Genomic DNA, 13,962 nt, shown 5'->3' on the forward strand with positions numbered 1-13,962 from the left:
CAAACTTGGAGCTGAACTCTATAACGACACTTGAACTGCGCTTACACCAAAGTTATTAACAAAATGTTTATTTCTCCGTCCTTATAGATTCTATTAGATTGAACGAAACTTGACAAACACATATTTTCATCATGTGTATGATAAGTTATGTCCAATCTAATAGAATCTATAAGAACGGAGAAACAAACCTTTTTTAATAACTTTGGTGTAAACGCAGCTTTAGGAAACATAACGTGTAAAATTTCACAAGGTTGATATAAATATAAATGCATTCATCTTCATTCATAAATTTTATTACAAATCTTATTACCTAAATAAATTCTTTTACAGTCTAGTTATTATTATAAGATTAGAAAATTATTATCTCTACACACTCCATTCAGAAAATAAAGACATTCACAATACATGAGCATTTTACACTTTGGCAGTTCTATCAAGATGTATCAATTTCGAATCACATACATTCAATTCTTTATCTCTCATGAACAATGTGATTCTATAAATAGGCCTACATAATTTGTATTGAAAACGTCAATGTAGAAGTTTTTTACAAAAAAAATTTGATTTAAGGTAGATTTTTGATTTATAGAGGAATTTGATTTTAAATTTTCAATGTAATTTAACTGGTTTTCATAATTTTATCAATATATATAATTATTAAATGGTGAATTTCACAATTATTCAATTAAAAAAAAGATTATAATGGTTCATAGAATATCAATCCAGATGACACCAATAAAACAAAGATTAAAAACAAGAGGAAAACAAGATTTTATAAAATAGGCCTACATAATTATGACATGATAAGAATGAATTACACGAGTAAATTTCTAATAATGGTACGTACCGTACGTATTAATGGTATGAACTTGCTATTAATGATGCATATAATATATAATGAAATAATTCATCATGATTTATTGAGCAGAGGAATTTGATTTGAAGAAATGGAATCATTTGATATCATGCTCATCATATCCAACTTATCGTGGTTTGATTATAAAAATTACTTCAATGTAACTTGATACCATTAATACAATGACTTGTTTGTGTAGATATCATTATTTTATTCTTAACTTCTTCATCTTAATTTTGATTATCAATTTCAATAATTCACCCTAACCTAGATTATCTAAATTATAATACAATGAACTATACAATGTAAGTGAGCCTTACTTTATGAAGATAATTTACAATGATATAGATGAATTGAAACGCAGAGTTCTGAACTTGAAAGATTAGAATTTAAATTGATAACAATTATTACAGGGATCTTTGTAACGCAGCACTAATTAGTTTATTGATAATAAATTCAATCAAACAAGATCTTTCAAGAGAAAATAAAATTCAAAGTTCATGAAATTGAGAAGAAAAACATTAATCAACTCATAAAGTGAAATGAGATGAGCTTTTGTGGAGGAATTTATCATGTAAGTTAGAAAAGAAATATGAATTTTCAAAAATTCATAATTCAAAAATAATATTTATACAAAGTATGTGTATAGTGACAGTTTACTGAATAATTTTTCTTCCAATCTATAACTCAAACTGTCTTACATTACTATCAGTAGAGAAGTAGAGTTGTTTCTGAAAAAAAGTTGAAATTTGCCATAAGTTTTTTTCAATTAAATTAATTCCTAAATTGATAAATCAGAAACAAATTGTAGAAGGAAACAACCACTACTAACAAATGTTTTAAATGAAACATTAATATTCAAGACAAAATACCAAACATTATGTTACAATAATTCCATGATTAAACAATTTTTCAATATAAATCTAACAATATTGCAAAATATTTGTTGTTTTACAAACTATTCTCTGAGCACTTTCATATAACTACGCAAGTTCTGCTTCAAATTTATTATAACATGAAATGATAATCAAGGTAACTTCAGAAATAGGTAACTTTTATTGATGGTAAACGTATTTTCTTCAATTTTCATACAAGGAATGTAACCTGAGAAAGGACTCAATTCGTAGAAAAATTGTGTGGACAAGTCCTTCTAAGCTACATTAGCGTAACAAACTTGATATATAATGATAATACAGTAATTTCTATTATGTTTGAAATCTCTAAAATGTAATTAGACGCTGATCATACTTGTCCACATTATTCAAGAGAAACGTTTTTCAATTGTTTTCTTTGATCTTAAATTTTGTTTATCATTTGTCATATTCAAAATATTGATGACAGTGTTGATGGAGATTGTGTTACGATGGATACTTGAGTTCATGGATGGGCACTGCTTGAGTTCCACCTGATGATGAACCTAAAACTCCTGTCAGAGTGTTGAGGATTTTCGTGAAGATTGCGAACTTTAGCTGTAACAAAACAAAAAACAAAGACTTAAAGATAAAGTTAACATAAAAATTCGGATCCATAACTATTTCCTTTTTGACATGAAAATTGAAATTTATTTGCCAAAAAAATCATACATTGAAAAATACAATTCAAAGAGACTAGCTAAGTTTAACAAACACATATCTTGAGCTAATAGCTGGAAAAATATTTTGTGGAGAGAGTTATATTAGAGCATGGACGATCATGAAAGATAATGATAGAACAAAAACAAGACTCTTCGAGCAAAAATTAAAGGTCTGGTGAAATGATAAAATCAATTGAGATTAACGCAAAACTACTATGACTCTACTATGAAACTACTATTTGATTTATAAATATAAGAAGGAAGGAAAACCAGGAAGATATTGAAAAAAATAAGGTGATTTTAAAGGACAAATATATTTGGAATGATATAGGATAGATACTATAAAAAATGAAATGTATAGCCGTGAAATAACAAATCAAATTAAGAATAATTATAAAATGCATCAAGGATAATAAGGTGTGACAATATTGAAGTAGGGATCTCAATGATGCTGAAATAATGTAATAAAGTGGAGAATGATAGTTAAAGAGAATATACAAAAAATAGTACTATTTCATACAGTTATTAATTTTAAGTGAGGAGGGAATCAGCATGTAGAATAGAGTAGAGAATTAGGATTAAGATATTCTACTTACCCTTAGAAATAGTTGTAGTTTTTGCTGAATAATTCCAACTTTGGCACCATTCTGTAAAACGAAAAATCCAAAATTAAACATAATATTGTATTTACGGATTATACTCATTTGTTAATACAAGTAAGAGAAATCCAGAAACATAATTTTTAAAAATCATAGAACAAGATAACTCCTGTAGAACAACATTTATTGAAAATTGAGAGTGAATTATAGTCAATGTATAAAAGTACCTAAATTTGGAGTAGATATTATATTGTATTGATTCATCTCAATTCAAGTAAAAATCAAGTTTATTATCCATCATAAGACATAATACATTCATCAGAAATTATTACATTCATTTAATCTACCCTTAGCATAAGTATATACATTCCAACACTCACTTGAAAATGCTCGAATGAATCTTAGTCTACAGTGTAATAATTTCGATAATTTACATTTTGTGGATAATAACCCAAAGGTTACAGAACCTGCTAGGGTGAAAATAGCAATTGGCAATGAATAGCTTCTAGGCTTGATACAGTTAAAAAGAAAATATAGAGTATTTGTACATAGAGAATATGTAGCTGAATGGGAAATGTGAAGGTACTGTATAATTATAAAATATAATATTATGTAGGCCTACTGTATAATATTTAGGATATGATTTACACTATACTGAACTGTATGGAGTTTGTGAATGTATATATAAATGAGAAGAAAACACGAAAGAATGAATTAATATTAATTATTAAACGAGAATCCAAATTAAATGCTGTAAATTAGCCCGAAGACTTCTGCTACTGCAAATATTGACAACAGGTAAACAACTGAATCGAAATTCGATGTATCCACCCTGGTGTCAAAATTTCCAGTAGCAAAAGTCTTCGGGGTGATTTACAGCATTTAATTTAGATTCTCGTTTAATAATTATTAGCATTTGAATGAATTAATACCTCAGTAATTTCCATCTGTACAAATGAATGGCCACTCATTATTATTATTTTTTGATACAGCCTATGTTGACTATATATATCAATTTGAACACAAGGTGAATTATTGATGTTTCCAAGAAATATCAATGATAATTAAATTTAGATAGATAGCTTCGATGCACAAGCTCGATAAATTTAATAATTTCAAGTTTTAATAACAAAATGTAATGAATCAACTTTTTCAGGATAAAGTAGCCGTTTCAAGTTAATATATTGAGAGATTGTAATTGATGTGGTTTTGTACTTACAACAGATCCACCTGCTCCTCCGCTTGAGTTGCTAAGTCCAAATAAGTCCGATCCGCCTCCTCCACCGCCACTAGCGTCACCACCGCCGGACGAACTCTATTGCAAAACAAATCCAACAAATTCATTAATCATGTTCTCTCACAAACAGACAAACGAGCTCATGAATATTTCCTTCAAAGTAAAGTGAAGAAAAATTAATAAGATTTAAGAAAAATTATTAATATAATATATTATGGACGGCGGATTCTAATAGTTTCAGTTCTCCAAGAATGGCGAGTTGATGACCAAAGTAGAATCTAAGGATAAAAGACAATATTTCGTGATAACAATGCATACGATTACTGGTATTTCATTCTTTTAAAAACATATTTTCAATTTACTTCTGTAGGGCTACTTGATAGTTTCATTGAATAGAATCACTGGTACCATTCTATTATCTCAAATTGAAATAAAATTAGTCTCGACGAGGATAATGGAAGGTTACTAGTGATTTCATATTGTAATAATTCTGGAACTTATATTATAATTATATAGCTCTGTATCGTAGTAACACTGCTAAATTAATTCTTCTATTGTTGACTGATTTTTTTCTATAAATTTACCTTGGTCACTGGGGTGATACAATAGAAGAAGGAAAATACAATAAATGGATAACGTACTGAAGCTTAAGAGTATCATAAAATACATTTCAAGTACTTAAAAAGTGATTTGCTTTGAAGCTTTCGCACATTATTACAAAATATTCAGGAACAAGTCATCTAGATTAAATTTGTAAGGTGGTTTACTTCTCATTTGATAGAAGTTCTCATTTATTTACAGATTTCGCAGTTATTCAACAATATGAAGAGACAAATCTTTTAATAAAAGTTCTCACTCATTTTACAGATTTCGAAATTATGAAGCAATATGAAGACAGAACCGATCGCTATTCAAATCATGATACAGTGTTGAATGCACTTACTCCGACACTCCATTTTAGTCACTGAGATGTTTACGATATAATAAAAAAGGAAGATATGATACATGGATCAAGTACACCCATAAAGCAGATTTAAAGCTTGAGAGGAAGATCAAATGAACTTCGATAACTCATTTTTCAAAAATAATTGATTTGATTTGAAGCTTTCGCACATTATTACAAAATTCAGAAACATGTCAATTGAATTCAATTTTTATGGTGATTTTCTTCTTCTTCTCATCAATGAAGAATCCCACTCATTCAACAGAGTTTGCAGTTATTTAACAATACGAAGAGACAAAAGCGATCACAAATTGAATGATGTTACAGGTTTAATGCACTTACGCCGCCACTGCTACTGCCAAGGAGTGGCCCAACCAGATTCAGAATCGACCCGGAGTCTGATCCACCAGCCGCGTTGCCACTCCCATCACCTCCCTAATAGCATAATACCATCCACACAATAAAGCATTTTTGCTATATACAATACGCATGACATATAGAAAAGCTCTAATAGTATACTGTGATGTACAATTCGCATGAGATAAAGTAAAACTCTGATAGAGCATACTGCAATACTATTCACAAAATAAAGCAGTTCCTAGATTCAATATACGCATGAAATAAAGTAGAAAAGCTATAATAGAAAACATAGTAACGTATTAAGCATGGTGCAATAAGCTTCTACTAAAACAATTACCTATACTATTTGTGCAGGTGTATGACGAGGACAAAGAGAGTAACAAATAATGAAGACATGAAAAATAAGATTTATACATGGATTTTTTACTAGCAGTAATGTAAAAAATTGAATATTACCAACATTTTCAACATAATCGGTTCTCCCTTGTTCAAAATGAATGATCTCCATGTATGATTTCAGAGTTGATATCCCAAGTTTTAGAGATTCCTCAAGCTCAATATGAAAACTCTCTGAATGATGATCCTCTATTTTAAATGAACAGTAGAGTCGAACAAAATATCATACTTGTGATGTCTATGAATGCTGTCTTATATTATTGAAAATATCAATCTCTATGGAAAGCTGAGGAACAATACCTTTAAGCAGTGATCTATAATTTAGCTGAAAAAGTAGTGCAATCTCTAAAACAGTGCAGAAGCTGATACACAAACAATAATACAACAAGCAAACATCGTGGAAAGCATAAAAATATACAAAATCACATAATATAAATAAAAATATAAAGCCGAGTACCCTTTTTGAATTATTTCGTCACGACGTCTCGGCGACTAATGTCATTTTCATTTTGACTTGACTTGAAAATGGCATTAGTCGCCGAAACATGACGTAACAAAATAATTTAAAAAGGGTACTCAGATTTATATTAAAAAGTAGCCCTAAAGAAAAGGAGGAAATCACACAATTATTGCAGCTAAAAGCATGACAAAATGTAGAATAACATAGCAAATCAACAAAATAATCACTACCTGGTAGTTCTAAAAATATATACATCTATTTTTTGGATATACACTCAATAATTTGATTGGTGAATCGAAATAAAGTGTAACTTGGAATATGATTACATTCTAAGTGTAATTATTGATCAAAAGAAAATGTGTGGAGTTTTAAATTAAAAATTATGCGGTATCATGCATACACTGATATATACACTTTAGACACTGAATAGCTAAAAGCTGCAATCGGAGAACATTTTTCAAGTGGAATTTATCAATAAAATATGCAGTATAGTGTAGAATAAAACAATGCAAAATAGTCATTCCTACGGATGATTCATATTTATTTCACTGATGAGGTAATACTGTAGAAAAAAATCGTGTACGCGCGCCATCACAACTTCCTCTATTGAAAAGGCTGCGGTACTGTACAAAAGCTTAATATGTACAACGCTAAAAACTAGGCGAAGGAAACCAGTAATGCCTCAGAAGCATGATATCATTATACCTTTACTGGGAGTAATCTAAATACAAATTGGTGGAATATTTATGTACAAGCGAAGGCTTCTATCTACAACTAATGTACAACTAATTACACTTGAAGCCAAGCTGAATAGAAAAGGATTGTGCTTCTACAGAAAGGGCTGTGCATTTATACAAGAAAGTTCCTAGTTATGTACCTCAGTTATATATGTTTCATATTATAAAACTATTGTGTAAGTAATTATCAAGTGTTCTGAATTTCGAAATTTATCAAAGCATTATTGGAAGTGATGGGAATTCATTTCAATTTTGTGAAAAATAATACCATCCACACAATAAAGCATTTTTGCTATATACAATACGCATGACATATAGAAAAGCTCTAATAGTATACTGTGATGTACAATTCGCATGAGATAAAGTAAAACTCTGATAGAGCATACTGCAATACTATTCACAAAATAAAGCAGTTCCTAGATTCAATATACGCATGAAATAAAGTAGAAAAGCTATAATAGAAAACATAGTAACGTATTAAGCATGGTGCAATAAGCTTCTACTAAAACAATAATTACCTATACTATTTGTGCAGGTGTATGACGAGGACAAAGAGAGTAACAAATAATGAAGACATGAAAAATAAGATTTATACATGGATTTTTTACTAGCAGTAATGTAAAAAATTGAATATTACCAACATTTTCAACATAATCGGTTCTCCCTTGTTCAAAATGAATGATCTCCATGTATGATTTCAGAGTTGATATCCCAAGTTTTAGAGATTCCTCAAGCTCAATATGAAAACTCTCTGAATGATGATCCTCTATTTTAAATGAACAGTAGAGTCGAACAAAATATCATACTTGTGATGTCTATGAATGCTGTCTTATATTATTGAAAATATCAATCTCTATGGAAAGCTGAGGAACAATACCTTTAAGCAGTGATCTATAATTTAGCTGAAAAAGTAGTGCAATCTCTAAAACAGTGCAGAAGCTGATACACAAACAATAATACAACAAGCAAACATCGTGGAAAGCATAAAAATATACAAAATCACATAATATAAATAAAAATATAAAGCCGAGTACCCTTTTTGAATTATTTCGTCACGACGTCTCGGCGACTAATGTCATTTTCATTTTGACTTGACTTGAAAATGGCATTAGTCGCCGAAACATGACGTAACAAAATAATTTAAAAAGGGTACTCAGATTTATATTAAAAAGTAGCCCTAAAGAAAAGGAGGAAATCACACAATTATTGCAGCTAAAAGCATGACAAAATGTAGAATAACATAGCAAATCAACAAAAGAAAGCTGTGCAAATTCATGGAGCAAATTAATTGGAGGATGTAAAGTATTAAAATATACAGTAAAAATGACCAGAGACAAATTCAACGAACAATGACTGATATTGGTCATTGGTTGTAGACTAATGAATGACCGATATGTTATTCAGATTTAGATCACCTATTATATTGATCATTAATAATAGAAAATAGTTCATGTTGTTGAAAAACCAAGGTCTGATTGAAGTTTGTGCAATTAATATCAAGTTTTGTGTACATAGGAAAAGTGCACATACCCCACCACTGGAGCCACCACTACTGCTGCCCAAAAGTGGGCCAACCAAATTCAGGATGGAGCCTGAATCGGATCCCCCTCCTCCTCCTCCCTCCACATCTCCTCCCTGCAACACTCAAACTGCAATAACCGAGCACAAGCACACTACAGCGATATTCACCTTATAAAGTCAGTGCGAATAATAGGAAGCAATAGTTGCCAAGTTTATTTTTTCATCGCCTATTGTAGAAAGATAGCTCTGATTCAAATTAATAAAAACAATACAAAACTTGTAGTACCCTTTTATTAGGACATTTTAAGCTTTAAAACATTTTAACAAGTTTTTAAAATGTTTTAATAAAAGGGTACTACAAGTTTTATATTATTGTTTTTATTAATTTGAATAAAGTAGCCCACATAAGTGAACTGATCCTGTGATTCAAGTTATCCCGATCTGTTTATATTTTTATATATTTCACAAGAATACATATTAAAATACTCACATACATATTTGAAGAAAAGAGAGATACAGCTATTTTCTATGTCTAATGTCCATTTTAATCAGGGGCTGACTTTATAACATGAATCTTACTATAGTTATACTGTTAGTTAGCTTGTGCAATATATAGGCTACGCTGTGCTTCATTAATGGCGCTTCTACATCAACAAAATAATCACTACCTGGTAGTTCTAAAAATATATACATCTATTTTTTGGATATACACTCAATAATTTGATTGGTGAATCGAAATAAAGTGTAACTTGGAATATGATTACATTCTAAGTGTAATTATTGATCAAAAGAAAATGTGTGGAGTTTTAAATTAAAAATTATGCGGTATCATGCATACACTGATATATACACTTTAGACACTGAATAGCTAAAAGCTGCAATCGGAGAACATTTTTCAAGTGGAATTTATCAATAAAATATGCAGTATAGTGTAGAATAAAACAATGCAAAATAGTCATTCCTACGGATGATTCATATTTATTTCACTGATGAGGTAATACTGTAGAAAAAAATCGTGTACGCGCGCCATCACAACTTCCTCTATTGAAAAGGCTGCGGTACTGTACAAAAGCTTAATATGTACAACGCTAAAAACTAGGCGAAGGAAACCAGTAATGCCTCAGAAGCATGATATCATTATACCTTTACTGGGAGTAATCTAAATACAAATTGGTGGAATATTTATGTACAAGCGAAGGCTTCTATCTACAACTAATGTACAACTAATTACACTTGAAGCCAAGCTGAATAGAAAAGGATTGTGCTTCTACAGAAAGGGCTGTGCATTTATACAAGAAAGTTCCTAGTTATGTACCTCAGTTATATATGTTTCATATTATAAAACTATTGTGTAAGTAATTATCAAGTGTTCTGAATTTCGAAATTTATCAAAGCATTATTGGAAGTGATGGGAATTCATTTCAATTTTGTGAAGTGAGGGATACAATTATTGTTGAAAATTCCTGAAATTGTTGAGATGAGGTTGAATAAGTTTAAAGGATAAGGCGTACAGACTATCAACATAATAATATTATTTATTATAATTATTATATTATTCATGATATATTATTATGATTTATAGAACACGAATAGCTTGTTGTTATTTCTGTGAACTTTGTTTCAGTTTATAATGAAATAGAGTTGACTTGAATCAGATAGAAATTCATTTATTTTCTTCATCTTTCATAAAATACAAAGTATACAACATTAAATGTGAAGAAGGCTCCTCTCATATGGGCAAATGCCTGTGTTTGAGGAGCGAGTTCCAAATACAATTGAATGAGAAAGACTAAGAAATTGTCAAACAGCGTTTATCAGAGATTGACAATGGTGTAAAAACCGAAACCGGTCTTTCTAAGTATCAATAAATCTGTGGTTTTTGACAATTTCTTAGTCTTTTTCATTCAATATGAATAATTACCACAATATGAACTTCTCAACTACACAAAAAGCCGAATACAATTGATTGATTTTATATGAATTTGTGATTATCTGTCTATCAGAAACTCTTAATTTAATGTTTTGGGAATCTGGGATCATTATGGTCTGATAAGAATAGTAAATGGATAGACTGAGAGTTGTAGTTACCAAGGAATATAGAATACATGGTATTCTAGATTTCTTGGTAGTTTGATAAGCATACCCCGCCACTGGAGCTACCACCACTGCTGGTAAAAACCACAATGGTGTAAAAACCGAAACCGGTCTTTCTAAGTATCAATAAATCTGTGGTTTTTGACAATTTCTTAGTCTTTTTCATTCAATATGAATAATTACCACAATATGAACTTCTCAACTACACAAAAAGCCGAATACAATTGATTGATTTTATATGAATTTGTGATTATCTGTCTATCAGAAACTCTTAATTTAATGTTTTGGGAATCTGGGATCATTATGGTCTGATAAGAATAGTAAATGGATAGACTGAGAGTTGTAGTTACCAAGGAATATAGAATACATGGTATTCTAGATTTCTTGGTAGTTTGATAAGCATACCCCGCCACTGGAGCTACCACCACTGCTGCTACCCAAAAGAGGTCCAATCAGATTCAGAATAGAGCCTGAATCTGAGCCACCACCTCCAGCTGATTCTGCGTCACCACCCTGCAAAATGTTCAAACTTTAGGAAATTTTTTTTATTCAACCCTTCATCACATAACCTACTGCCAGGTATCGGTTGATATTTTTCGAATACCCAACTTCTTGCACCTAGTGAAGCGATTAACTATCGATACATGTGTTTTTTTTACAAAACTAGTTATTTACACATCATCATATTATTTATAAATAGTTTACATGAAGTTGTAAATCTTAATTTTGTGTTTTTTTACAAAAATAATATTATTTACACATAATCATATGATTTATAAGTTTACAAAAATTGTATAACTCAAAGCAGGCACTGCTATCCAAACAAACAAATGAAAAAAAAAAGGTTGATGAAACATAAATTGGTGAAATTAGAATCGGATAGATTAATAACTATATACATTTTTACAATAGATAGTTGTCATCAAAAAATATTTATCATGGGTATTTCAACAATAAATCCATCCAGTGTTTGTGAAAAACTCCCAGAAGATTGATGCTACACTTGAAAAAAAATGTTGAGTGACAGCATACGGTATTTTTAAAAAAATATTGATTAGGCTATTATTAATTATTGGGCTAATTATGCTAATTATTGGAAATGAATACAACATAATTGGAGTTTATATTATTTGAAATACAAAGTAATGCTCATTATTTATTCCATTAGTTTAATATTGCAGAATGATTTCGATGATTGTTAGTTGAGATGGAATAGTTTATACGTCATTGAAGCAATTATACAGCATACAGGGATAAAATTATTTATAGATGAAATTCATATAATGTTCATTCATTGAATAAATGTAAATATGATAAGAGCAAAATAAGCAAGAATTCAAGCATATAGAATCATAATCCTTACAAGAGGTGGATATCGAAGACTGATTGTTTATACAAAAACTTGAACCGAGTAATACTTGAAACTTGAAACATTTCTGTACATAATAGGAATGAATTGAAGCAAGTTTACACTATTTACATGTAGGCCTACTTACCATTAGTTGAAGAACATAGGCGACTAGAAATTCTCATATAAATCTTATCAATATACAGTATGATTATGCGTCAATGTTCCAGTTATAATATTACAAAGAAATACATAACAAAATTAAAAACTTACCTGTTTCAAGTGCATAATATTAGTGTCTGAACTACAAGAGAGTTACATAATTAGCAATAACCAACAACAAATTTATTTACAATAAAAACATAGATGAGAAGAATGAAATGAGATGGCGAGAAAATTCAAGTTACAGATATAGAAGATTAATGATATTGTCACAAAATATGCAATGGTGAACTATCAGAGAGACAAAAATATTCTGTTCACATATCAACACTAAGTTAGCAAAAAATTGATCTATATTGGGAAGAGCACTAGCACAACCAAGTATAAGGCTAATAAATCTATTGTGATAATGCAAAACAGTTTTTAAATGAATGAACATGAAAGATTATTGTATTCATATTACAATACAGCCGACGAACAGACAGTATTATCAAGAATGAGTTAGATTTGAAATTGAAAATCTGATAGGATCCACATACTCCCACATAATGAGAAAAATTGAAACGATAGTTCTGAATTATCATGAACAAAGCAATGTTATTAACTTGCTTTTAGGAACTCTCCCCCATTCACAGACGTATCTCGTAGTCTTCTTGGGGGATACCACTTTTCAACAATGTTACAATTTTAAACAAAAGTAATTTATCTTTATATTTATTATTTTATTATAACTTAACTATTTGTACAAATTTGTAATTTCATGTGGAAATAAATTGGATTGAATTGAATATTTGCTTTCAAATATCAACTACCTGTTGATTCTCTCCCTATCATTGACTTGCTTATGGTTTTTGTGAATTTATTTTTTCATTCATTCAAGATACAAATGACAATGATGTAATAACATTGTTAAATAATATAATAAGGTAGTCCTTGTGCTATTTTTCTTCCAAATTTGGGCGATGTATATTGGGTTGTCATTGCGAATGAAAAACGCAAGAGAGGATCATTAATGTTATTATACATCATAATTATATTACTGGTTTTTATTCAAGTCAGAAATAGTTGATGAGACAATCTTTATTGATACTGTATATGGAGTTATTTGTGAAATGTGTGCTAGTTGTGCATTGTAACAGAGTCAAAGATCGTACCCCACTACCAGAGCTACCGGCACTGCTACTACCCAGCAGAGGCCCAAGCAAACTCAAAATAGATCCAGAATCTGAGCCACCCCCGTTGCCACCCGTGTCAGCGTCACTTCCCTGCAAAATTCAAGTTATTTGCAAGAGAATTTGTTTTGAAATTGTAGAAGAATGTTTTGTATTGTTAATGTTTTGTATTGACTTCCAGAAAGTGCATTGAAAATCAAGTTTTTTGAGAATCTACTGTGTGTATGTAAGCATTTGAGACTTATGAGCTTTATATGTATTGTGTATCTGTCATACGCTGAATAAGTAAATTGAGAGAACTACTATAATTTATCCATTATTATAGAATTAATGAAAAATTAATATTTGCAGCCTTCTTGAAAGATTTCTCTAAAAACATAAGCACTTATTATTATCATTTAACATGATCTACAGCAAACAGTTTCTATTCAATAAAAAATTAATTTGTGTGTTATATGTCAAATTGCAAAAGTAAAAATATTATCAAGTGTAATCTTTATAGTA

General features: G+C 30.0%; 1 protein-coding gene across 7 annotated transcripts in view; it reads right to left on the minus strand.

Moving 5' to 3' along the window:
• Positions 1 to 275: 275 nt before the first annotated feature.
• LOC111044952 (keratin, type I cytoskeletal 9-like) overlaps positions 276 to 13,962 on the minus strand; it is a 176,306-nt gene continuing 162,619 nt past the window's right edge. For 3 of the 7 annotated variants that reach the window (XM_039424461.1, XM_039424462.1, XM_039424460.1), the window contains 6 exons: positions 11,182 to 11,289; positions 8,692 to 8,796; positions 5,551 to 5,643; positions 4,248 to 4,343; positions 3,026 to 3,076; positions 276 to 2,325 (listed from right to left, as the gene is read on the minus strand). In XM_039424461.1, coding sequence (XP_039280395.1) covers positions 2,215 to 2,325; positions 3,026 to 3,076; positions 4,248 to 4,343; positions 5,551 to 5,643; positions 8,692 to 8,796; positions 11,182 to 11,289 — 564 coding nt within the window. In that variant the 3' untranslated portion in view covers positions 276 to 2,214. The remainder of the gene's footprint in view (positions 2,326 to 3,025; positions 3,077 to 4,247; positions 4,344 to 5,550; positions 5,644 to 8,691; positions 8,797 to 11,181; positions 11,290 to 13,962) is intronic. The other 4 variants (XM_039424465.1, XM_039424463.1, XM_039424464.1 and 1 more) reach the window with 3 other exon arrangements.

The sequence above is a fragment of the Nilaparvata lugens genome, chromosome 3 (genome assembly GCF_014356525.2).
Source record: "Nilaparvata lugens isolate BPH chromosome 3, ASM1435652v1, whole genome shotgun sequence".
Taxonomy (NCBI): Eukaryota; Metazoa; Arthropoda; class Insecta; order Hemiptera; family Delphacidae; genus Nilaparvata; species Nilaparvata lugens.